Source organism: Erythrolamprus reginae, chromosome 1 (genome assembly GCF_031021105.1).
Source record: "Erythrolamprus reginae isolate rEryReg1 chromosome 1, rEryReg1.hap1, whole genome shotgun sequence".
NCBI lineage: Eukaryota > Metazoa > Chordata > Lepidosauria > Squamata > Dipsadidae > Erythrolamprus > Erythrolamprus reginae.
In genome coordinates, this window is record NC_091950.1 from 86,938,007 (window position 1) to 86,961,809 (window position 23,803).

Genomic DNA, 23,803 nt, shown 5'->3' on the forward strand with positions numbered 1-23,803 from the left:
TATTTCATTTTTAATAGGAATGTACAAAAACAGTCCTGTCAATTTTTTACAGAAATGTAAGGGGAAAGAATTTATAAGATAACAGAGCCTAGCAAATAATTATAACTGTAAGAATATAGTTTAGATTGGGAAGTAAACTACTTTTTTATTTCAGTTAATTTAAAAAAAACAGTTTTATAAAGCTAGTCAATATTTTGCAAGGTCAGACAGCAAAAAATCATTTATAGTTCTGAGGTACTATTTGAAAAGAAGTCCTTACTTCACAATGACACTGTTTAATTGTCTAGTCCCTTTCCCCTTTGTTAGTGAGCCTTTGCATTCAAGATGACCAGACGGATTATTTTATAAACAGCTTTTACCCAGAATTTTATATAGTTTTAAGAACTAAGTCCCATTGAATGGATGGGGCCTACTTCCATAAGACACTCTTTATTTAATAACAAAATATTGTTATCTAGCGATCAATTGGAATTTTGTGATCCAATGTTATATATGATCCAGCAGCCATAGTATCTCTCAGCTAATGACAAATCATTTGTATACATTCACAGAGTTACCCTTCATACTATGTTACCATTTTTAAACAAGCTCACAGGAAACAAAAAGCATACTACAAAATCAATCATACTCACCAATGAAGCTACCATTATACAGTGGTACCTCTACCTAAGAACACCTCTACTTACAAACTTTTCTAGATAAGAATCGGGTGTTCAAGATTTTTGTACCTCTTTTCAAGAACCATTTTCCACTTACAAACCGGAGCCTACAAAACTGTAACCGGAAAAGGCAGGGGGAAGCCTCTGTGGGGCCTCTCTAGGAATCCCCTGGGAAAAACAGGGCCGGAAAAGGTGGGGAGAAGCCTCTGTGGGGCCTCTCTAGGAATCCCCTGGGAAAAACAGGGCCGGAAAAGGTGGGGAGAAGCCTCTGTGGGGCCTCTGTAGGAATCCTCTGGGAGAAAACAGGGCCAGAAAAGGTGGGGAGAAGCCTCTGTGGGGCCTCTCTAGAAATCTCCTGGGAGGAAACAGGGCCTCCACCCTCCCTGTGGTTTCCCCAATCTTACACATTATTTGCTTTTACATTGATTCCTATGGGGAAAATTGCTTCTTCTTACAAACTTTTCTACTTAAGAACCTGGTCATGGAATGAATTAAGTTTGTAAGTAGAGGTACCACTATACTATGACTCCTTTGTGAAACTATGTTGATACTACAATCTCAACCACTACCAAGAAAAATAGGTTAGGGATTTATAAAAAGATGTGTTCTGCAATTTTATAGGCCCAAGTCATTAAGTCATCCTAAATCACACATATTAGTCTCTAACCTAGTCCTTACAAAAAAATGGGATATTACACTTCAAGGTGCAGTATGAATGTACTTACACTTCAGGAAAATCGTAGTGTTGCTAAAGAGAAGTTTTCCAAAATGAAAATATGTATTCTATAAGAGAAAGAAAATAAAGAGAATCACTATCTAGGTATGAAAGCTCATTAATATCGGGGGAGGGGAACACCTGTATACTTAATACTATTAGGCAAATATGTCTCTCCAAAATTTAAGTAGCTACTTAATTCTTAAAGCATTGACCTTTCTATTATACGGAAGACTTTAGCATTATCCACAGCTTTTAAAACCAACCAGAAGATCGGCAATCTGGCACTTATGAGTGACATTGTATTTGTACACTCTAAAATAAATAAATACCCTTTTTTAATGGTCCAAGCATGCAGGACAGCCAAATGTCTTGAGATTTCAAGCAAGAATACAAAATCTTACAATATTTGGTCTTCTATTGAGATCTTGATTATTAGGAAAAACATTATTGATCATGAGAAAAAGCAGAATTTTTGAGTTAAAATTGCTGGGAAAAATACAGCTGTATTACTTCTGTATAAAGTAACCAGAAACCTATGGCACTCTTGAGGATTTTAAGCATGAAAGGTTTAAAGAACATCTTCCTGAATGTGAAAGGATATGTAAAAGACAGTCTGATATTTGATATTTTAAAAACTATTTTTTAAAGGCTATGTCAAAAGACAATGCCAACCAAGTGCAAATAGGCAGAGAAGCTGAAGTAGTAACAGACTTTAACTTCGTACTCTCAAAGGATAGTGACTGTAGCATAGATGTCTACGTATAAGAAAGCCTATGATGCTTCTAAACAAATGTTAAACTTCAAACAAAAATCACTGACACTAAATATACATATTACAAAGTCATGTTATTTTCAGTTGCAACACTTGTGCCTAGGAAAACTAGACCATCAAAATGTCTTAACAAAGAAAACAGTGATGCCTTTTAATTCTTGTGTTGGAAGGAATTGATGAGAATAGTTTAGATCACAAAGAGAAAAAGAGTACAGTGTTCCCTCGATTTTCGCGGGTTCGAACTTCGCGGAACGTCTATACCACGGTTTTTCAAAAATATTAATTAAAAAATACTTTACGGTTTTTCCCCGTATACCATGGTTTTTCCCACCCGATGATGTCATATGTCATTGCCAAACTGTCATCTGCCTTTAAAAAACATTTTTTAAAATAAACTTTAATAAATAAACATGGTGAGTAATAATCTAAATGGTTGCTAAGGGAATGGGAAATTGTAAATTTAGGAGTTTAAAGTGTTAAGGGAAGGCTTGGGATACTGTTCATAGCCAAAAATAGTGTATTTATTTCCACATCTCTACTTCGCGGAAATTCGACTTTCGCGGGCGGTCACGGAACGCATCTCCCGCAAAAATCGAGGGAACACTGTACATGAAGTAAAGCCAGGGTGCTCATTGGAAGCAGCAATAATTTAAATAAACTTAAATATTTTAGATATTGACATATTCTTGAAGGGAGCAGTCATTAGCAAAAAATAAATAAAAATAAAAAATCCAATGCCTATTTAATTGAAAAGAAAGCCAACAGAAAACAAGATTAGAAACAAAGATGAACTAGAAGAATTTAAAAAGCAATTATTGATAGACAATTCTGCTGAAATGACATTCATTAGGTCACAAAGTATCAGAAGTAACTGAACAGTTGTTCAGCAACCAACAGTTGTTCAACAACAATCACTGACAGTACGTCCGCAAACCATCAATATATTTCATCCATTGAAGGTTGGGAATTCCTGGCCTAAAATACTGTACATCTTCACAAAATCAGATATACTGTTCCTTTATTGTTACCACGTTGACGTAACAAGTAAATATTAATGTTATATTATCTGCAATTTCTGGGAATAAACCTATTATTAGTTGGACGTACTTATAAACATACTGCTCAAAAAAATAAAGGGAACACTCAAATAACACATCCTAGATCTGAATGAATGAAATATTCTCTTTGAATATGTAGTTCTGTACAAAGTTGAATATGCCCAACAGCATGTGAAATTGATTGTCAATCAGTGTTGCTTCCTAAGAGGTCAGTTTGATTTCACAGAAGTTTGATTTAGTTTGAGTTTGAGTTATATTTAAGTGTTCCCTTTTTTCTTTACTTTTTTGAGCAGTGTACTTTGGCTTTTAAAGGCATGGCATGGTACTGAGTTATTTTAAAGGCCACTTCTTCCAGATAACATCTGCCTGTTCCATTAGATCAAGCAGAAAAAAACATGCAGTGGATCCCATTAACTAAGCTTTACTAGGTCAGTCCTAGTGATGAATGTTTTCTGCTATGACCCCTCTTTATTGAACAGTCTTGAAGTGAGGCTAGCCTCATTTCTTTTAACTTTCCAGACATCCCCGACGACTTGCTTGTGCCATCAGGCTGGATGACATACCGTAAAGCAAATATAAGTATACCATCCAGAGTCATTTGTCCATATAATGGACGATCATATAAATATGACAATTTAAGACAGAAAGAAAAGGAGATAAAACTGCACAGAATCATTCATGTGTGTCGTCTGATTATTTAGTGCTTGATGAGCCATATTTCAAACTTGCAGCAAATAACATGATGGTTGCTACTGTCAAAAACTAAGAAATATGCCTCTATGAAATAGCTTCAAATATGGAGGGTGGTATATTCAATTAAAAAGAAGGCAAGAGTTCAATTAATAAAGACAACTGAGAAAAATACATCCTTTGGTGGGGAGAGATCTTTGTATGTGCAATGTATTAAAAATGGCACCCGCTTAACCTGAAGATTCGCTTTAGCGAAACATATACACTGTTAAATGCATGATGTGATAGGTACTTTGAATATTCCAACATACCATTTTTCTGCACTGCTTGCCAATGGAAGGTCCAGCCAGATATATACTGAATATACTAAATTTGCTATAGATTTTTTTTCACAAACAACACACAAACAACAATGTACTAAAGAGAAGAAAAGTGCATGTTGCTTTCATCAAATGTCTATTTGAAAGCATCCTGGTATTCAAGTTCAAATCCTCATTCTGATCCCTTATCTCTGCTATCTTGAGCCAATAAATAACAATGAGCCTAATATAGGTCACAAAGGTTGTAGCAAGGAAGAATATCATTAAGTGTTACACCTCATGATTCTAGAAAATGTATCTTTTCTTTTATGTACACAGAGAGCAGATGCACCAATGACAAATTCCTTGTGTGTCCAATCACACTTGGCCAATAAAGTATTCTATTCTATATACTGTACTACCTGAATTGCAAACCAGATAAGGGCTCAGATAGCCTGCCACTACCGTTTAGTTAATATTTCACCATACTGACATTCCAAAATCCTCTTGTGCGACTATTTTGTTTTCGCATACCAGTAATAATTATTTTCAAGATAAAATTCTTACACCATTCCTTGTGTAATTAAGGAATTACACAAGGAAATTAAGGTGGGGGAAAGCCTGCTATGATAATATGTGAGATTCCCCTATCTTGATTTCTCACACAAGATTAAAAAAAAAAAACCAGAAGTAGATGCTAAAATATTTCTGCAAATGTTAACAGCATTAGCTCATATCACTGCTAACATAAATCTTTTCAGCAATAAACAAATGAAACACACTCTCTTCATTAACATTTTTGGGAACAATTTTTTGACTGGCTCCTTTCTAGCCTTCCAACTGGTTGGGCAACACTTCAACCACGAGATCTTCTTCCTCTTTAACTGAACCTCCTACCTTGCACCCGTATGTAAGAGCATTGAGATGATAATAATAATAATAATAATAATAATAATAATAATAATAATAATAATAATAACAACAACAACAACAACAACAACAACATCAAGAAAGTATGGATCATTGACATCACAATCCCAGGAGACAGCAGAATTGAGGAGAAGCAGCTACAGAAATTTGTGAAATATGAAGATCTGAAAACCGAGCTGCAACGACTCTAGCATAAGCCAGTGAAAGTGGTCCCAGTGGTACTTGGCACGCTGGGCGCAGTGCCAAAGGATCTCAGCAGACATTTGAAAACCATTAGAATTGACAAAATCTACATCTGTCAATTGAAAAAGGCCGCTTTACTGCGATCGGCACACATAATTCGCCGCTACATCACGCAGTCTTAGGTGCTTGGGAAGTGGCCCGACTGGTGTGCTTCCAGCTGTGTTGTACTGTTGAAATAACAACAACAACAATAATAATAATAATCCTGCCTTTATTATTGTATTTTAACTAGGATTTTAGAATTTGGTTTTTTTTTCTTATTATTATTGTTGTCTGTAATTTTATATTGTTGTAAACTGCCTTGAGTCCTTCAGATTGAGCAGCACAGAAGTGGAATTAAATAATTAAATAATTAGATAGATGGATGGATGGGTGGGTGGGTGGGTGGGTGGATGGATGGATGGATGGATGGATAGATAGATAGATAGATAGATAGATAGATAGATAGATAGATAGATAGATAGATAGATAGATAGAAAGATAAAATAAGCTGGCCAGAGTCCATTTTGGAATTGGGCGGCATATAAATACTACTAATAAATATAAATAAGTAAATAAATGATAACAAGGTATGGGAAGCTCAGGGCCTGCTTCCCCCGATTATTTATTTCATTCACCCTCACAGGATTTGGCAAAATGGATAGTTCCCAAAGAACCAGTTCAATCTCAAGTGATTAAAAATAGAAAGAGAGGCAAAAACCCTGTGCCAGATGTGTCAAACTGGACACCCAAAATAACCTCAAGCTGCCCAAAGCTGCCTTCTGCTCATCCCAGGAAGGCAGGAAAGATGGAAAGGCTCCAGGTGGCTCCAGAGCCTCCAAACCGACCCATCTACACCACCACCACTACCCCGGCCTTCACGGCAACGCTGCTCCGGGGTAGGGGTATCCCGGCCCCCCTCCGATCCAGGCCACCTGCCTTCCTCTTCGCCCTGCCCATCCAAAGGGACGGCTGTGGCGGGGACGGGCTGCCTGCCTGCGAGCTCACCGTGGGCAGCGGCACTTCCCACTTGGAGAACTGGTTGGCTCCAGCCCGGCAGGGCAGCTCCGCTAAGAGGAGCTGGAGGAGGAGCAGGGTCAGTCCTACAGAGAGGCGCCCCCGCGGCAACGGCATCCTCCCCGAAGCGCCTGGCACCGCCATCCCTTCTTTCAGCCAAGTCGACCAGGAAAAGAACCCGCTGCCGAGCGCCTTCGCCTCCCCTTCCGCCGAGTTCCGCCGCGATTCCCAACCGAGGGCCGAGTGATGGGGCGCCGCCGGATTGGCTCCGGCGCTCAGGCGGAGATGGGCGGGGGAGCGCGGCTCTTGCGCAGAGGGCCCAACGGGAGCTTTGGCGAGAGCGGCGGTGGGCGAGATGCTTCTCTCTTCGCTCCGCGTGGTGTTGCGTCCGGAGCAAGTTCTGCGGAGGGCGAGCTGTGGATTGCTGGGTTCCTTTCCCTTCCCTGTTGGATTTGCTCTCCGCGGAGTGCTGGGGAATGACTCTGGCTTTGCCTCCTTTCTATTATTTGGGGGTTTTTTTTCATTTTAGTTAGTTAGTTAGTTATAGGACCTAGCCTGGCTGGTCTAACCAAGGGAAGGAGAAATGGAGGGAGGGAGGAAGGAAGGGAGAAATGGAGGGAGGGGGAAAGAAGGAGAAATGGAGAGAGGAAGGAAGGAGAAATTAGGGAGGGAGGAAGGAGAGATTGAGGGGAGGGAGGAAGGAAGGAGAAATGAGGGAGGAAGGAAGGAAGGAGAAATGGAGGGAGGGAGGAAGGAAGGAGAAATGGAGAGAGGAAGGAAGGAGAAATGAGGGAGGGAGGAAGGAGAGATGGAGGGAGGGAGGGAGGAGAAATGAGGAAGGAAGGAAGGAGAAATGGAGGGAGGGAGGAAGGAAGGAGAAATGGAGGGAGGGAGGAAGGAGAAATATATAATATATACAGTGATCCCCCCGGTTATTGCGTCCCCGACCATTGCGAACGGGGCTACATCGCGATTTTTCAACCCGGAAGTAAAAACACCATCTGCGCATGTGCGCCCTTTTTTCCTATGGCCACACATGCGTAGATGGTGTTCCCCGCCGGGCAGATCAGCTGCTGGGCGGCTTCCCTGGGTCTTTCCCCTCTTGCTGGCGGGAGGGCGAGAAGCCCCCCCCCAGCACCCGCTCGCCCTCCGTTCGCCTGCCCTTCGCCCGGCCACCTGCCATTTGCTCGCTGCTCGCCCGGCCACCCGGGTTCGTTTGGCTTCGGGACTCAGTTGGGAGCGGCACGGGTGTTTTAAAAGGTCTCCGTCGGCATGGGGGGCTTCTTAGCACCCCCCCCAAACCCGGGTTGGGGGTTCGGGGTGGGGGTGGTAGGAAGCCCCCCCATGCCGGCGGAGACCTTTTAAAACACCCGTGCCGCTTCCCAGCTGAGTCCTCAAGCCAAGCACAGAAGTTAGCCTTGAATCCCTTTGAATCCCGCCGCTTCTGCTGGATACGGGCGATGGGCGGGGGCGAGCTGCCACAGCCCCTGGCTTCCGCGCCGCTCGTCCCCACCCACCGCCCGTATCCAGCAGAAGCTGCTGGATTCAAAGTGCTGGGGTGGGGGGCTGTCGGTACACCCCCCACCCCAGCACTTTGAATCCCGCCGCTTCTGCTGGATACGGGCGATGGGGGGGGCGAGCTGCCACAGCCCCTGGCTTCCGCGCCGCTCGTCCCACCCACCGCCCCGTATCCAGCAGAAGCTGCTGGATTCAAAGTGCTGGGGTGGGGGGCTGTCGGGACAAGCCGCGCACAAAGGCCGAGGCGAGGCTGAGCAGGAGGAGAAGCCAACCAGCGAGGCGGTGGGCTGGGAGCCGCAGGTGAAAGGAGCTCGGGCATCGGAGCGCGGCGCCAGGCATTGTTCTCCGGACCCCGCCCGCTCAGCCCCGCGGCGGCCCTTTCCCTCTCCAGGCTGCGGGCGGGGTCCGGAGAACAATGCCCGAGCTCCTTTCGCCTGCGGCTCCCAGCCCACCGCCTGTCTCCTGCTGCCCGGGTTTAGCCAGGACACGAGCGGCGAAATGACTTGGAGGAATGTGAAGCTGAAACCGGCCGGTTTCAGCTTCACATTCCTCCAAGTCATTTCGCCCGCTCGTGTCCTGGCTAAACCGGGCAGCAGGAGACAGGCTTTGAGTTTTGGCTGCGGGGGGAGAAGTAGGACTTTCCTAACTCCCTCGCCCCGCAGCCAAAACTCAAAGCCTGTCTCCTGCTGCCCCGGTTTAGCCAGGACACGAGCGGCGAAGTGACTTGGAGGAATGGGAAGTCCAAATCGGCCGGTTTCAGCTTCACATTCCTCCAAGTCATTTCGCACCCCCGCGTTTTAAAACAGCCGCGCCGCCCCCAATCTTCGGCTCCTCGCTAGCGCTGCGGAAGTTAAAAACATCATCTGCACATGCGCAGATGGTGTTTTTTACTTCCGCAGCGCTACTTCGCGAAAACCCGCTCGTTGCGGGGGGTCCTGGAACGGAACCCTCGCAACGAGCGGGGGATCACTGTAATTTTATATATATAATATATAATATAATATATAATTGTAATTTATAATTATAATATAATTAACTCAGTTCTACCCAATAATATACAGTATTGGGTAGAACTGAGTTAATTATATTAGTCCGGCCCTCTAAAACCATCCCAATTTCTCATGCAGCCCCTGGCAAAATTAATTGCCCACCCCTGTTATAGAGGATATAGTAGAGAAGATATAGGAGATATAGGAGAAACTATAGCACAGGGGACGAAAGGCACTCTAGTGCGCTTATGTACGCCCCATACTGACCTCTTAGAAATCTGGAGAGGTCAACTGTGGATAGTCTAAGGGTAAAGTGTTGGGGGTTAGGGGATGATACTACAGAGTCCAGTAATGAGTTCCACGCTTTGACAACCCGATTACTAAAGTTGTATTTTTTATAGTGAAGTTTGGAGCGGTTAATATTAAGCTTGATTCTGTTGTGTGCTCTTGTGTTGTTCCATAACAAAGCAGAATCTTTTGTACCGTGCGTCGTTTTATGAGGACAGAGCCTCTAAATACAGTGGTACCTCTACTTAAGAACATTTCTAGATAAGAACCGGGTGTTCAAGATTTTTTTTGCCTCTTCTTAAGAACCATTTTCTACTTAGGAACCAGAGCCCGGAAAAATTTCCCAGGAAATTTGAGAGCTGCACGAAGGCCCTGCCAGTTTCCTGCCATTCCACCTTTAATCCCTGCCATCTTGCGCTTTTCTGGGCTACCACAGGAGCCTTTCAGTGGTGCTTAAGGAGGCTTTGGCAGTCCAGAGCGAATGAAGCATTTTCCTTTCTCTGGGCACGGAGAGGGAATAAACTTCTGCCTGCAGCCAGAGAAAAGAAACGCTCCCTTCACTTTTCCTTTCTCTGGGCGCTGCCTCAGAGTCCCTTTTTTTTAAGCCTTAAGTTTTGGATTTTTTTTGATTCCCCTCACCTCACCTTCTTCCTTCAGCAGCGACTGTCCTCTTCCTCTTCCTCCTCCCACCCAAATTCTGTGCTTTTATTTCTTTCCTAATGGGTTTGCATACATGTTTTTTTACATTGATTCCTATGGGAATAATTGTTTCTACTTAAAAACCTGGTCAGGGAACGAATTAAGTTCTTAAGTAGAGGTACCACTGTATACTGCTCCCAAAAAATAAAGGGAGAACACTCAAAGAACACATCCTAGATCTGAATGAATGAAATATTCTCATAGAATACTTTATTCTATACAAAGTTGAATGTGCACAACAGCATGTGAAATTGATTGTCAATCAGTGTTGCTTCCTAAGTGGACAGTTTGATTTCACAGAAGTTTGATTTACTTGGAGTTATATTATGTTGTTTAAGTGTTCCCTTTATTTTTAATTTTTTGAGCAGTGTATTTTGTATTAATCTTTGTTGTGAGCCGCCCCGAGTCTGCGGAGAGAGGCAGGATACAAATTTAATAAATTATTGTTTGTTATTATTATTATTATTTATTAAATTATTTAAATTAATTAAATAATATATACGATATAGAACACACTTTCTTGGGAGTAGCCTCCTTGTATGAACCCAACCCATGTTTGTTCAAAGATGTTCATAGATTGTAAGGGGTTTGTTTATTCAGCAAAGTCCTGTTCATCCAGTTACTAGTAAAAAAAACCAGTGATTTCACTGAGGCTTATTTTAAATATTCTGCTCAAAAAAATAAAGGGAACACTCAAAGAACACATCCTAGATCTGAATGAATGAAATATTCTCATGGAATACTTTGTTCTGTACAAAGTTGAATGTGCACAACAGCATGTAAAATTGATTGTCAATCAGTGTTGCTTCCTAAATGGACAGTTTGATTTCACAGAAGTTTGATTTACTTGGAGTTATATTGTGTTGTTTTAAGTGTTCCCTTTATTATTATTATTTTTTTGAGCAGTGTACTTTTCCATGTGAGCTTCATCGGTACCGGGAATGAGCAATCATGGGCTTTTCCAAATATGACCATGTTGCACCAACACTCCGCAGTCTGCATTGGTTGCAGATCAATTTCCGGGCACAATTCAAAGTGTTGCTTATGACCTATAAAGCCCTTCATGGCATCGGACCAGAATATCTCCGAGACCGCCTTCTGCTGCACGAATCCCAGCAACCAATTAGGTCCCACAGAGTCGGCCTTCTCCGGGTCCCGTCAACTAAACAATGTCGGTTTGCGGGCCCCAGGGGAAGAGCCTTCTCTGTGGCGGCCCCGACTCTCTGGAACCAGCTCCCCCAGAGATTAGAACTGCCCCTACCCTCCTTGCCTTTCGTAAACTCCTCAAAACCCACCTTTGTCGTCAGGCATGGGGGAATTGAGATATCTCCCCTGGGCCTATATAATTTATGTATGGTATGTTTGTAGGTATGTCTGCTTAAAAATGGGGTTTTTTAACTATTTTAAATTTTAAATTGTATATTATTAGATTTGTTATGAATTGTTTTATTGTGTTGTGAGCCGCCCCAAGTCCACGGAAAGGGGCGGCATACAAATCTAATAAATAAATAAATGAAACCCACGTTTATGTCTGGCAATATTACACTGCTAACCAGAGCTTACAAAACATTTGGAATAGAGTAAAACTGTTTATTGGCCAAGTGTGATTGGAGACACAAGGAATTTGTCTTTGGTGCATATGCTCTCAATGCGCATAAAGGAACAGATACATTTGTCAAGAATCGTGAGGTACAACACTTAATGATTGTCACAGAGGTCAAATAAGCAACGAAGAAACAATATTAATAAAAAGTTAGACCAGTTCTGGAATACAGCTCATCTGTCTGGAACCCGCCCTGCCAGTCTGGGGGTCCTACTTACCACCGCTGCTGGTGCAATGCGTGCGCAGCTCTGAGTGACCAACAGGCACACTTGTGCATCCTCTCACGAGATTTCCCTTCTGTGCAAGCGCATGAAGTGAAATCTTGTGGGAGGATGCACGGCTGCGTGAGATTTTGGCGAAGCAACCCATTACTGTGCACTGCATATTGAGAAGGGTGGCATAGAAGTCAATTGAATGAATGAGTGAATAAATAAATAAATAAATAAAACATCAGATATTAATGCAATCGAGAAAGCCCAGAAATATTTCACAAGAAGAGTCCTTCACTCCTCTGCTCACAACAAAATTCCACCAAAGTTGAAATACTGGGATTAAACAATTTACAATTACGTCACCTCTGATCTGATCTAAAGGTAGTTCATAAAATCATATACCAAAATGTCCTTCCTGTTAATGACTACTTCACCTTCAACCGCAGCAATACACATGCACGTAATAGATTCAAACTCAATGTAAATCGCTCCAAACTCGACTGCAGAGAAAGTGAACTTCAGCATGCACTACCTGATTCTTTAGTTTCTTCCCCAAACCCCAAAAACTGCAACCTTAGATTGTCTACGGTCGACCTCTCCCCATTTCTAAGAGGTCTGTAAGGGGCGTGCATAAGTGTCCCTGTCCTATGTAGAGACTGAGGCCTCTTGCCACACTCAATAGCAGCAACTGTGAGAGGGATCTTGGAGTCTTGGTGGACAACCAACTAAATATGAGCCAGCAATATGCAGTGGCAGCCAAAAAAACTAATGCAATCCTAATACAATCCTAATACAGTCTAGGGCTACGGAGATACTAATACCACTCTATAAAGCCTTCATTACACCGCACCAAGAGTACTGCATCCAGTTTTGGTCACCACATTACAAAAATCACATTGAAACTCTAGAGAAAGTGCAGGCGAGCAATGAGGATGATAAGGGGATTGGAAACTAAAACATATGAAGAGTGATGCAGAAACTGAGCATGGTCAGTCTGGCAAAGAGAAGGACCAGGACCAGGCAGGACGGGGTGGAACACAGTTCCACCGGCGGAAATGAAGCTGTGTGCCCAGCTCCAGCTGACTATCCCCCCCTTCACATCTTCCTCCTCTTCCTCAGAAATTGGCAGGGAGACCAGCACCAGCAGGAGTTACAGGGGGGCCTTTTCCTCCCGCCTCTTTTCTCAACAGCTGATTGGCACCCATTTGCCTAGCTACCCAGCCTGAGGCAAGAGGCAACCCAGGAAGGAGAGCGCACGAAACACGAAGCAAATTATCACCCCAGAGAGCAAAACTGGTGACATTGTAAGTCGAGGAATTAACAGTTCACTTGAACGATGATGATCATTCAAGCCACTCCTACCCGGTCACATGACCATCGAGCCACACCCACAAAATAAGCCACACCCACAGTGTGGCAGTAAAAAAAATGGCTGCCAATTACTGATTAGGGGTGACATGATAGCAGTGTTCCAATACCTGAGGGGCTGCCACAGAGAGGACGGGGTAAGGCTGTTTTCCAAAGCACCAGAAGGCCAGACAAGGAATGATGGATGGAAGCTGACCAAGGAGAGATTCAACCTGGAAATGAGGAACTTTCTGACCGTGAGAGTGATCAACCAGTGGAACAGCTTGCCTGCTGATGTTGTGAGAGCTCCAACACTTTAAATTTTAGACTCAAGAGGAGATTGGACAGCCATTTATTGGAAATGGTGTAGGCACTCCTGCTTATGGTAGATTTAAAACAGTCCTCAGTTTGAAACGATCCATGTCTTACTTGGAGTATATTGTATGCTTTTGCAGTTAGTGAAAATTTGCCTTTCTAAAATGTTGATAGCAGATGATCTCTTAAAAGTGTCTAATGGGACAGAGAGAAATCACTTGGAAATTTGTCAGAAGGGGAAGTCAGAGCCACAATAAAAATTTTTAAAAAGATGAATCAAAACTAAGAGATCTTAATATTTTTGAACAAAATATTATGTAGATCTTATTTTTTTAAATTCATATTTTTGGAACTAATTGGCATAACTCCAAGCAAAATTTACTTTACCCCTGTACAATTAAACCGATTTAAGAAGAAAACTAATAGGAACCAATACTTCTCCAGTTCTCTCCTGAATGCAGCTCTCTGAGCACTGCAGAAATACAGTACTACCAGCAAAGCATACCGTACATACTGACGTCTCTTCCACGTTATTGGTCAAATAGTCAAAAACTCCATTTCCCAGCATGCAACAAGGGACTGTGAAATGGAAACTTATTGGCTAGAGAACTTCCTCTTCGTTTCCTAACGAATGTTTCAAAAAATAGCTCACTCCGAATCATGGAATCAGGCAGTCAAGAAATCAGGTAGATATATATCTGATTTTGCATTAACTGATTTGCAAATCTTACTTAGGTACAATGCTTGATTCTAAAAGAGTCCAAATAATATTTTGTTCTGAAATGCTAGTGAATTCATGCAGATTACAGCTGGGAATAAAATTCTGTAGATGGAATGCAAACAATACTTTTACAGCATTGATACTAATATACAGTACTATGTAATAAATAGTAATAGTATAGTAAGTATAAAGTGAAGGAGTTCCAGAAATACTAAATCAATCACATGACATTTGGAAAAGCAGCTTAAATGAGAAAATGAAAGTTTACAATGTAAATTGTTTTACCTTTTTTCAATAAAATACCCTTGTTGCAACTTGATTACTGCAGTCATATGAATACAAACAGTTTTTAAATGGTCTGCATGCAGTCATTTGACATGAAGGTTTTTGCAATGTATGAATTGAAGTGGTCCAAAGCTATTTAGCATGCAGAAGTTAATTATGTATTCACATGTCTCTTTTTCAATCAATCTTATCCTTGGCTTGTTGAATTCTAAGTAGCAATGCCAGCATATTTTCTGTGTGCATATACAGTAATCAAATCAGCACCCCTTGATTTAATTATAGTAGAATTAGTGTTCCTTCCTTGTTCTACAACAGTTTTATTTTGGTTTTGTTTGGCTGTTTATACTGTTTGACCTAATTGTGAAGATATATAATGTTTGCTTGTTTTTCAAACATATTTATATCACCACCATCGACCCTGGGCAGCATAAAATAAAAAAACAAAAAAGATATTAATAATACAATATTATTAAAACATGAAATGGATTAGCTCGTTGCTTAATTTTACATGGAGTATTATACCAGCCTTGGACATGTGCTTACAGTTTGAGCTGACTTTAGCAGGTTTGGCTACTTGAGAATTGGAATAAGTAGCCAGTACTGTATCTGCTTAAAGAAGATAATCCATTTGAGAATTTAAGAAGGACACCATAAGAATGTCTTCATTTAATTGACTTAGGTTTTTCTCAGTCAACTGGCAATAAAGATTTTACTTGTTTTGGAATAATATTGATAAACTGAAATATTGCCAATATTATGTGTAATAGTGTAGCTGCTTAGTGTGACCAGTATGCAATTAATACAGGTAATTATTTCAGAATTTTGAATTATATGCATCAGAATAAGCTTGTTCTGGGGTCTATAGATAAGGGGAAAATATTTTTTTGTTTCTTCACTATATGTTTTAGAATTATTATATTGTCTTGCATTTAGCGTTCAAGATGAGGCTGTGGATAAAAGCCATTTTAAGACGTGCAAACAAATTGCCTTTTACAGGTAAAGATTATGAATATTTTGTTATCTGCAAATATTGTATCCGTATAACATCACATGGTATGGCACAATCCTCACTGAAGAACGATTGCAGTAATATATCTTATAGTTATAGTGTGAAGTTTACATTGAGGGGAACTTTATAAGGGCTACTAGATCTACATGGCAGAAAAGTGTCTTATGTATTTATCCATTACATTTCTACACTGTCCTTCTTACCAACATGATTCTGGATGGTTTACAATGCAGATACAAATAAAACCCCACCTTAATTCTTGCAGCCGTTTAGTGGTGGTCCAGGTTTTTTAGGCCAGGATCTCCTAGCTCTAATTTTAAATTTGTTTCATTAATATAGTTACGGTAATCCCTTTCCTCAAATGGCAAAGCCTCCCAAGACTCCAAATGCCAAAGACTCCCAATTTACAATGAAAAGAACTATGAAATATACAAGTACAATAAAACAATTCTCAAACCAATATAAAATAACAATATAAAAGTATTTTTCAAATATATAGATCAAAAAGAGGGGAGAGGAAGTAATCTTCCAACTTTGCAGTGAGAAAGATGTGAAGAGAAAAATCTGAACATCTGAGAAATATTATATTATTACAGCCTACCTCAACAGAGTGCAGTTCTAGCCTTCCTTTAGAGTCTGGTTCTTCATGTGGTCTACCTTTTGGGCTACTACTACATTACTCTAGTAGTTTGTTTCACACAGTGGCCAACCAGCTGCTTTTTGAATGCTCCTAAGCAGGAGATACAGACATACCTCTCCCCAATTTCATTACCACACAATTGGTATTGCAAGGGCTGGCAAGTCCAGTTGCAAGTTAGTAGTACAGTGTTCCCTCGATTTTCGCGGGTTTGAACCTCGCGAAACGGCTATACCACGGTTTTTCAAAAATATTAATTAAAAAATACTTTGCTGTTTTTTCCCTATACACCATGGTTTTCCCCGCCCGATGACGTCATACGTCATCGCCAAACTTTCGTCCGCCTTTAATAAATATTTTTTTTAATAAACTTTAATAAATAAACATGGTGAGTAATAATCTAAATGGTTGCTAAGGGAATGAAAAATTGCAGTTTAGGGGTTTCAAGTGTTAAGGGAAGGCTTGTGAAACTGTTCATAGCCAAAAATAGTGTATTTACTTCCTCATCTCTACTTCGTGGAAATTCGATTTTCGCGGGCGGTCTCGGAACGCATCCCCCACAAAAATCGGGGGAACACTGTATACCTGTCTGATTCCACAACTAAATTACATGCTGTGGAAATAATTTTTTTCTTTAGTTCGTTTTAAATCTCCTTCCAATCATCTTCATTGGATGGTTCCTCTTTCTAGCATTTTGAGAATCGACAAAATACTTCTCCTGTCCACTTTCTCCATGCCATGAATGACATAGAAACATAGAAGACTGGCGGCAGAAAAAGACCTCATGATCCATCTAGTCTGCCCTTATACTATTTTTTGTATTTTATCTTAGGATGGATCTATGTTTATCCCAGGCATGTTTAAATTCAGTTACTGTGGATTTACCAACCACGTCTGCTGGAAGTTTGTTCCAAGGATCTACTACTCTTTCAGTAAAATAATATTTTCTCATGTTGCTTTTGATCTTTCCCCCAACTAACTTCAAATTGTGTCCCCCTTGTTCTTGTGACTTTAAAACCCCAGGTGTACTTTATTTCCAGTTGGAGTGTCAGATATCATAACTTATATATGGTATGCTTGTGTGTGTGTGTGTGTATGTTAGTATAGGGGTTTTTCTTAAATTTATAATATTTTAATTAATTGGATTAATGTATTGGATTGTCTTTTCACTTGTTGTGAGCCGCCCCGAGTTTTCGGAGAGGGGCGGCATACAAATCCAAATAATAAATAAAATAAAAATAAACTGTTTCTTTTGTTCAATAATCAGATTTTAGTGGTCTTGTGCTGTTTTATTATTTGTCGAATAATCAGAACTCTACCCTGTATTCCAGATTTATTTATTCAATTAGGATGGCCGCCTATCACAAAAATAAGATGAAAATATAACAAAACATTTAATATTGATTTGAAATTATGTAATTTAGATTTAGTTAACTCTTGTGATTTAGTCAAGTCTTTGAATATGATCACATGGGATTTAGTCAATCCTTTGAATATGATCACATTCTCATCTATAATGTGCAGGTAATATGATTTTTTATGTTTTTTGGTGGGTACATCAGGCGTCAGAAACGTTTATGCCCTGGGAAGTCCCCATACCAAGCCTTACTACAAACTCTGGAACTATCCAACAGCAATGTCAAATTCCAAATTTTCAATGAAGATAGCAAGGTAGGAGTACCTCTCAGTGTTTGATCAAAAACATGGATGCCCAGTTTGCATGTAAAATCTTTTTGATCTGGTGGATGTTAGATAGTATTTTATATTATGTTGGGAAGCATTTAAATAATTTTAGCTAATATTTATTTAGCTTTGAGTACTTTGCATGACAATGGTGTGGTGGTAGTATTTCAAAAGTTTCTCCATCCATAATTAATGTTATATGCATTGTTTTATTTATCAACCAATTTATTTTCACTCTTTCAAATGTTTCTGTCATGAAGCTAGGTAAACATGTAGGTAGTCCTCATTTAAAGTCCAACCATTCAGTGATCTTTCAAAGTTCCAATAGTGCTGAATAAAGAACTGATCCTTGAAGTTTCAGTCATTGCAGCACCCTCAAAATTCAGATACCCCTCAGGCTCACCCACAATTACAAATACCTTTTGGCCACCCACCTATTTACTACAGCCAACTGCCACAACAACTTAACCACTTAATTGCACCCTAATGCTTATTCTGACCAAAGTCTTCTGTTTGGATCCATAGTGTTAAGCCAGACAACAATTTATTTATGGGCTTAGAAAGTTGTAGAAATCTATATATGTCTGTAAGTCAAAATTTATGTACTGTATTATGTTAGGACCCAAGTATTAATTTGTTCAATATGGTTGAACAAATGGTATAAACCAGAGTATTATTTAGCGCTGAAGTTAGAAAAGGTCAGGGATTTTAAGAAATGTTTCTTAAGTCTATTAAAAGCATGAATGGTGCCTTCAGCAGATCGTCCTTTCCCCTGATTAATTGCAAGGAAAAAAATAGCATGGGTTACTATGGGACACTAGAGTCTAAAATCTTCTAATCTTTTAATTATTTTTCTACTTATTTTAAAACTTGTAAGCTACCCATAATCACTTTATAAGGGAGATGGACAACAGAATGGATGGATGGATGGATGAATGAATGAAAGAATGAATGAATGAATCAATGTATGTATGTACGTACATACATACATACATACATACATATATACATATATATGTTTTCGTAGATTTTCACGGGTACAGGTATGATGGTCTTGGTATATTCGGGTTTCTTCCCGTGTAGGATTTGGAAACACCAGCCTGAAGATGACGAGTGGGACCTCTTCGAAACGTCGCCAGAAATTTCCAAATCCTACACGGGAAGAAACCCGAATATACCAAGACTGTCATATATATAAACATTTATTTATAGTGCCCTTTTAACAAAGGGCATAACAGCATGTTAGCAATAGCACTTTTTAAAAAACAGAGCCAGCATATTGCCTCCACAATCCAGGTCCTCAATAAATGATACAATCCAATACATATCTATTCAGATATTTGGTCAACTCAATTTAGTCCCAATCCTGTTTGAATATGTAGAGGATCATAATATTAAATACCTAGAATAACAAATGATATAGTTGTTCCCAATTAATTTAAGATGGTCAGAAAAATAAAGTTTTCATTGTGAACATCCTAACTGAAAGCAGTTTAGAATCCCATTAGGTACTGTATTTCATTATTACTGATTTGCTTCTAATCTGTTTGATAGCAAACATTCACAAATTGGAGAACTTACAGTATGTTGAAATTGTCTTTTTTATTTTATTTTATTAATTTTGTTGAGTATGTTAATATACCATGTAAATAGTTGCCTGAGGTGAATGCTGTTACCAGGCAGATTGGAAATACTAGGAAGCGTCTGATTGGCTCAGACGCAGGACAGCTCTTTTGGCGCGAGCCTTAAGAGTATAAATAGAGCCGAGTTTCTCATTGCCGGCTGGTGAGTTCCCAGCTGATTGTCACTTGCGGAAAGAGCTGAATAAAGGGAACCACTGTTTTAGCAATTCGTCTGGCGTCTCAATACTTTTCACTGGCGACGAGAACCGGAGAGAACCTACAAGCAAGATGAATCCTTCGCAGATCGGCCGAGCACCCGACTACTTCGACCCCGAAAAAGCGTCTTGGGAAGCCTACATGACCCGCTTCGAAATCTTCCTGGAAGCCGCCGGAATGGGGACCGCCGAAGACGACAGAAAGCGAGCCATCTTCCTTAACTACTGCGGCCCCGAGATTTTCGACTTGGTTCAAACTCTCACCGATCCGCTTCCTGCAAAGAACGTGCCGTGGCCAGACTTACAATCCAAGCTTGCGGGTCATTTCAAACCCACGAAGCCAGCTGTGGTCTACCGCCATCAGTTCTCCAGGATGGCCCAACGAGAAGCTGAGTCTATCAATCAATTCGCCACAAGACTCCGAACCGTCCTGTCAAAATGCCGTTTTGACAGCCCAGAAGCTCGACTAACAGACGCGATCATATTCGGCATGAAAAACGCCACCGTACGAGGCAAACTCCTCACCGAGGACGAACCTACCTTGCAAACCGTCATCAAGCTTGCCCAGACAGCCGAGGTCGCCGAAGCGGCTGCCAAAGACCTCCAAAGCCACGTCAACAAAGAAACCGTCTCTAAGATCTCCTCCACAGCCGATCCAGCCGACGATCTCAGCCCGCCATCCACCACCGACGATTCCTGCCTCCTGCTTCCCAGCGACCCCTCACGACAACCGAGATACCCTCGCACACAAGCTCCATGCCCAGGATGCCGGGGAAATCATCCGCGACTTCGCTGCCCGTTTCGGGAAGCCATCTGTCGCCGCTGCAATCGGCGCGGTCACATCGCTGAGGCCTGCCGGGCTCCCCAGCCAGAAGAAACCTTCTCTGCTCCGCGCCAACCGCGGTTCTCCTACCAGGCTCCACAGGCCCGTGAAAATCGGCCTCCAAGATCTTTTAACCGGAAAAACAACTTAGCCGCTAACCGCGACTACAACAGAGGTAACTGTCAAACTTACGTAAATTGCGCAAATTCAACGCAAGGCACCAAAATCATTATTTCCCTACTTTTAAATGGCAAGCCTTGTGATTTAGAACTGGACACCGGGTCTAGGCACTCTATTATGCCTTGGGACAAATTTAAAATGTATATGCCACATGTCTGTAAGTCTAAGTTAACTCAAACTGCTTTGATTATAAGGGATTTCCAGGGACATGTAATCCCTGTATTGGGTAAAATTGATATTCCTGTACAATTCAAATCTGTTAATTGTTCCCTACCTTTGGTAATAGTGGATGGGGCAAGGCATTCCCTCCTTGGGTTAACCTGGATGGCCCCCTTAGGTATTGAGATCTCTGGCATCTGTTTAGTACAGTCCCCTTCTGATACCCCAAATTTTGTACATGAGTTTCCTGAAGTATTCAGCCCCACTTTGGGAACGTATAAGGGGGACCCTATCTCTTTCTCCATAGACCCAAAGGTTCCGCCCATTCGCCTGAAACCACGAAGGGTTCCTTTACCTTTACTGCCTAAACTAGACCTTCAGTTAGATCAACTTATTGCTCAAGGAATCCTAGTCCCTGTAGAGCAAGGGCCATGGGAGACTCCAATTGTCACTCCATTGAAACCAGACGGTTCGCTAAGAGTCTGTGCAGACTACAAGTCTACTATAAATAAGGCCCTTCAGCATCACCCCTATCCCATACCAGTAGTTCAGCACCTCCTACACTCCCTAGGAGAGGGAAAAGTCTTTGCAAAGATCGATCTTGCTCAGGCATACCTGCAGCTTCCGGTCGATGAGCCTACCTCTTTGGCTCAGACAATTGTCACGCACAGAGGTGCTTTCCGATGCACAAGATTGCAATTCGGGGTAAGCATAGCCCCTGGGATTTTTCAGAGCTTAATGGAGCGAGTGTTAGGGGGGCTTGAAGGAACCATACCCTACTTCGATGATATACTAATTTCGGCTAAAACCATTCCCCAATTGAACCAGAGAATCAGGGCTGTCCTACAACGACTCCAATCCAAGGGCCTCAGGGTAAAAGCAGACAAGTGTGTATGGGGCACCTCTAGCATTGAATTTCTAGGGTATAGAATAGATAGTCAGGGCATCCACCCTACAACCGATAAATTAAAAGCAATTACCGAAGCGCCTGAACCAACCAATAAGACTGAACTACAAGCTTTTTTAGGTCTTCTGAATTTTTATTCTATTTTTTTGAGACAGAAGGCAACGGTCGCAGAACCCCTCCACCGACTCCTTCAGAAGGGAATTCCCTGGACCTGGGGCAGACCTGAACGCCAAGCATTTTCTCTAATAAAGACCTTATTGACTTCTAATAGTGTGGTGGTTCAGTACAGTTCAGTCTTGCCCATAAGGCTTACATGCGATGCTTCGGCTTATGGGGTGGGCGGAGTACTGGCCCACGTAATGCCAGACAACACTGAGGCACCTATAGCTTTTTTCTCCAGAACACTAACCCCTGCTGAACGGAACTATAGCCAGTTGGATAAAGAGGCCCTGGCTTTAATAGCTTGCACTAAGAAATTTCATAATTATTTATTTGGAAGGAGGTTTGAATTAATAACAGACCACAAACCCCTTTTGGGACTGTTGCCTTCAGATAAACCTACCCCTCCGTTCATGTCCCCTAGACTGATTAGATGGGCTCTCTTCCTCTCCAGTTATCAGTATACCTTAATACATAAGGGAGGGAAGTCCATAAGCCACGCTGATGGACTAAGCAGGTGCCCCTTGGCACAAAGAGGGGAAGAACCAGTTCCTTCAGAAGATGTACTACTGCTAGATATAGAAGAAACCCCCCCAACTTCAGCCAGGGAAGTGGCTGAGCATACTAAGGCAGATCCCATTCTTCAAAGAGTGATAAATTGTATACTCAGGGGTTGGCTTGGGGGACCAGAGGAGGGGGGACTGGCAGACTTTAAGACAAAGCGACTAGAATTGTCATACATGAAAGGATGTGTACTATGGGGGGATCGAGTGGTCATTCCAACCACACTTAGGCAAAAGGTGTTGACTATGTTGCATGTGGGACACCCAGGCATTGTCCGAATGAAGGGTTTGGCAAGGGGATACCTGTGGTGGCCGGGCCTAGATCTCGATATAGAACATTGGGTAGCTCAGTGTGACCCCTGTCAGGAGTCACGACCCAATCCCCCTCGAACTGCCCCCGTAGAATGGGGAGAGCCCACTGGGCCTTGGTCCAGGATACATATAGACTTTGCTGGCCCCATCGGGTCCCAGTTTTTCCTGGTGGTCGTAGATGCTTTTTCTAAGTGGGTAGAGATAGTGACTATGCAGAATATAACAACATGTGCCACCATAAAGGCTCTGTATCATTTGTTTGCAACCCATGGGTGTCCTGATGTCCTTGTTTCAGATAATGGACCACAACTGACCGCACGACAGTTTGAGGTGTTTTTGAGTAATCTAGGGGTCAGACATGCGCTAATCTCCCCTTACTCCCCATGGGCTAACGGGTTGGCTGAACGTTATGTGCGTGTGGCGAAAGAGGCGCTGCGCAGAGCAGGCCCTGGGGAAGTACAAAGTAAATTAGACCAATTCCTGTTAATGCAACATATTACTCCAAATGCTGCCACCCATAAAAGCCCTGCAGAAGTCTTAATGGGGCGGAAACTAAGGTCCCCTTTAGACAGGTTACACCCCCGATTTTTAAATACCATGGGTCAAGGTGAAATGTCTGTAATACCTGAAAGAAGCATGTATCTAGGCCAGAATGTATTTGCCCGAAATTTTGATGGGGGAGTTCAATGGGTAAAAGGGAAAGTCCTACAACAAAAAGGGCCTAAAACATATTTAATACAATTAGAGGATGGCCGTATTTGGAAACGGCACATTGATTACTTAAGAGGGCGGATTAACTCTGAAAATACGCAAACCGCCATTGTAACCTCTTCCCCCAAAGCAGACTCTTATGTACAACCCGACTTGTTGGATGTAAATTTGGGCTCACCGAGGCTGGAACGCTCCCACGACACCAACGAGCCACCATCATCCTCCTCCGACGTCGATTCAGCCTCTATCCGGACTTCGCTGCAGGCCGGAGCCCCCACTCGGGCCCAGCCAGGCTCCGGATCCGACAGAGAGCCAACCTCCACCAACGAAGTTCCAGACTCTACTGATCTGCGCAGGTCTGAGCGAGCTTCGCGCAGACCCACTCGATTGGAGGACTTCATCACATGGCTAAATTGATGGACAGTTTGCAATTGACTAAGGAGGGAGGGGTGTTGAGTATGTTAATATACCATGTAAATAG

General features: G+C 41.9%; 2 protein-coding genes across 5 annotated transcripts in view; one reads left to right on the forward strand and one right to left on the reverse strand.

The window, feature by feature from the left end:
* The window catches only part of TMEM87A (transmembrane protein 87A), a 35,341-nt gene extending 28,719 nt beyond the window's left edge, over positions 1 to 6,622 (reverse strand). For 2 of the 3 annotated variants that reach the window (XM_070757685.1, XM_070757694.1), the window contains exons 1-2: positions 6,357 to 6,594; positions 1,385 to 1,442 (exon numbers count right to left, since the gene is read on the reverse strand). In XM_070757685.1, coding sequence (XP_070613786.1) covers positions 1,385 to 1,442; positions 6,357 to 6,509 — 211 coding nt within the window. In that variant the 5' untranslated portion in view covers positions 6,510 to 6,594. Of the gene's footprint in view, positions 1 to 1,384; positions 1,443 to 6,356 lie in introns of all 3 variants that reach the window. The other variant, XM_070757702.1, reaches the window with a different exon arrangement.
* Positions 6,623 to 13,951: 7,329 nt separating this feature from the next.
* Positions 13,952 to 23,803, forward strand: part of GANC (glucosidase alpha, neutral C) — a 43,729-nt gene continuing 33,877 nt past the window's right edge. Inside the window, exons 1-3 of one of the 2 annotated variants that reach the window (XM_070757717.1) lie at positions 13,952 to 14,022; positions 15,276 to 15,338; positions 17,551 to 17,659. In XM_070757717.1, the coding sequence (XP_070613818.1) occupies positions 13,997 to 14,022; positions 15,276 to 15,338; positions 17,551 to 17,659 (198 nt within the window). In that variant the 5' untranslated portion in view covers positions 13,952 to 13,996. The remainder of the gene's footprint in view (positions 14,023 to 15,275; positions 15,339 to 17,550; positions 17,660 to 23,803) is intronic. The other variant, XM_070757726.1, reaches the window with a different exon arrangement.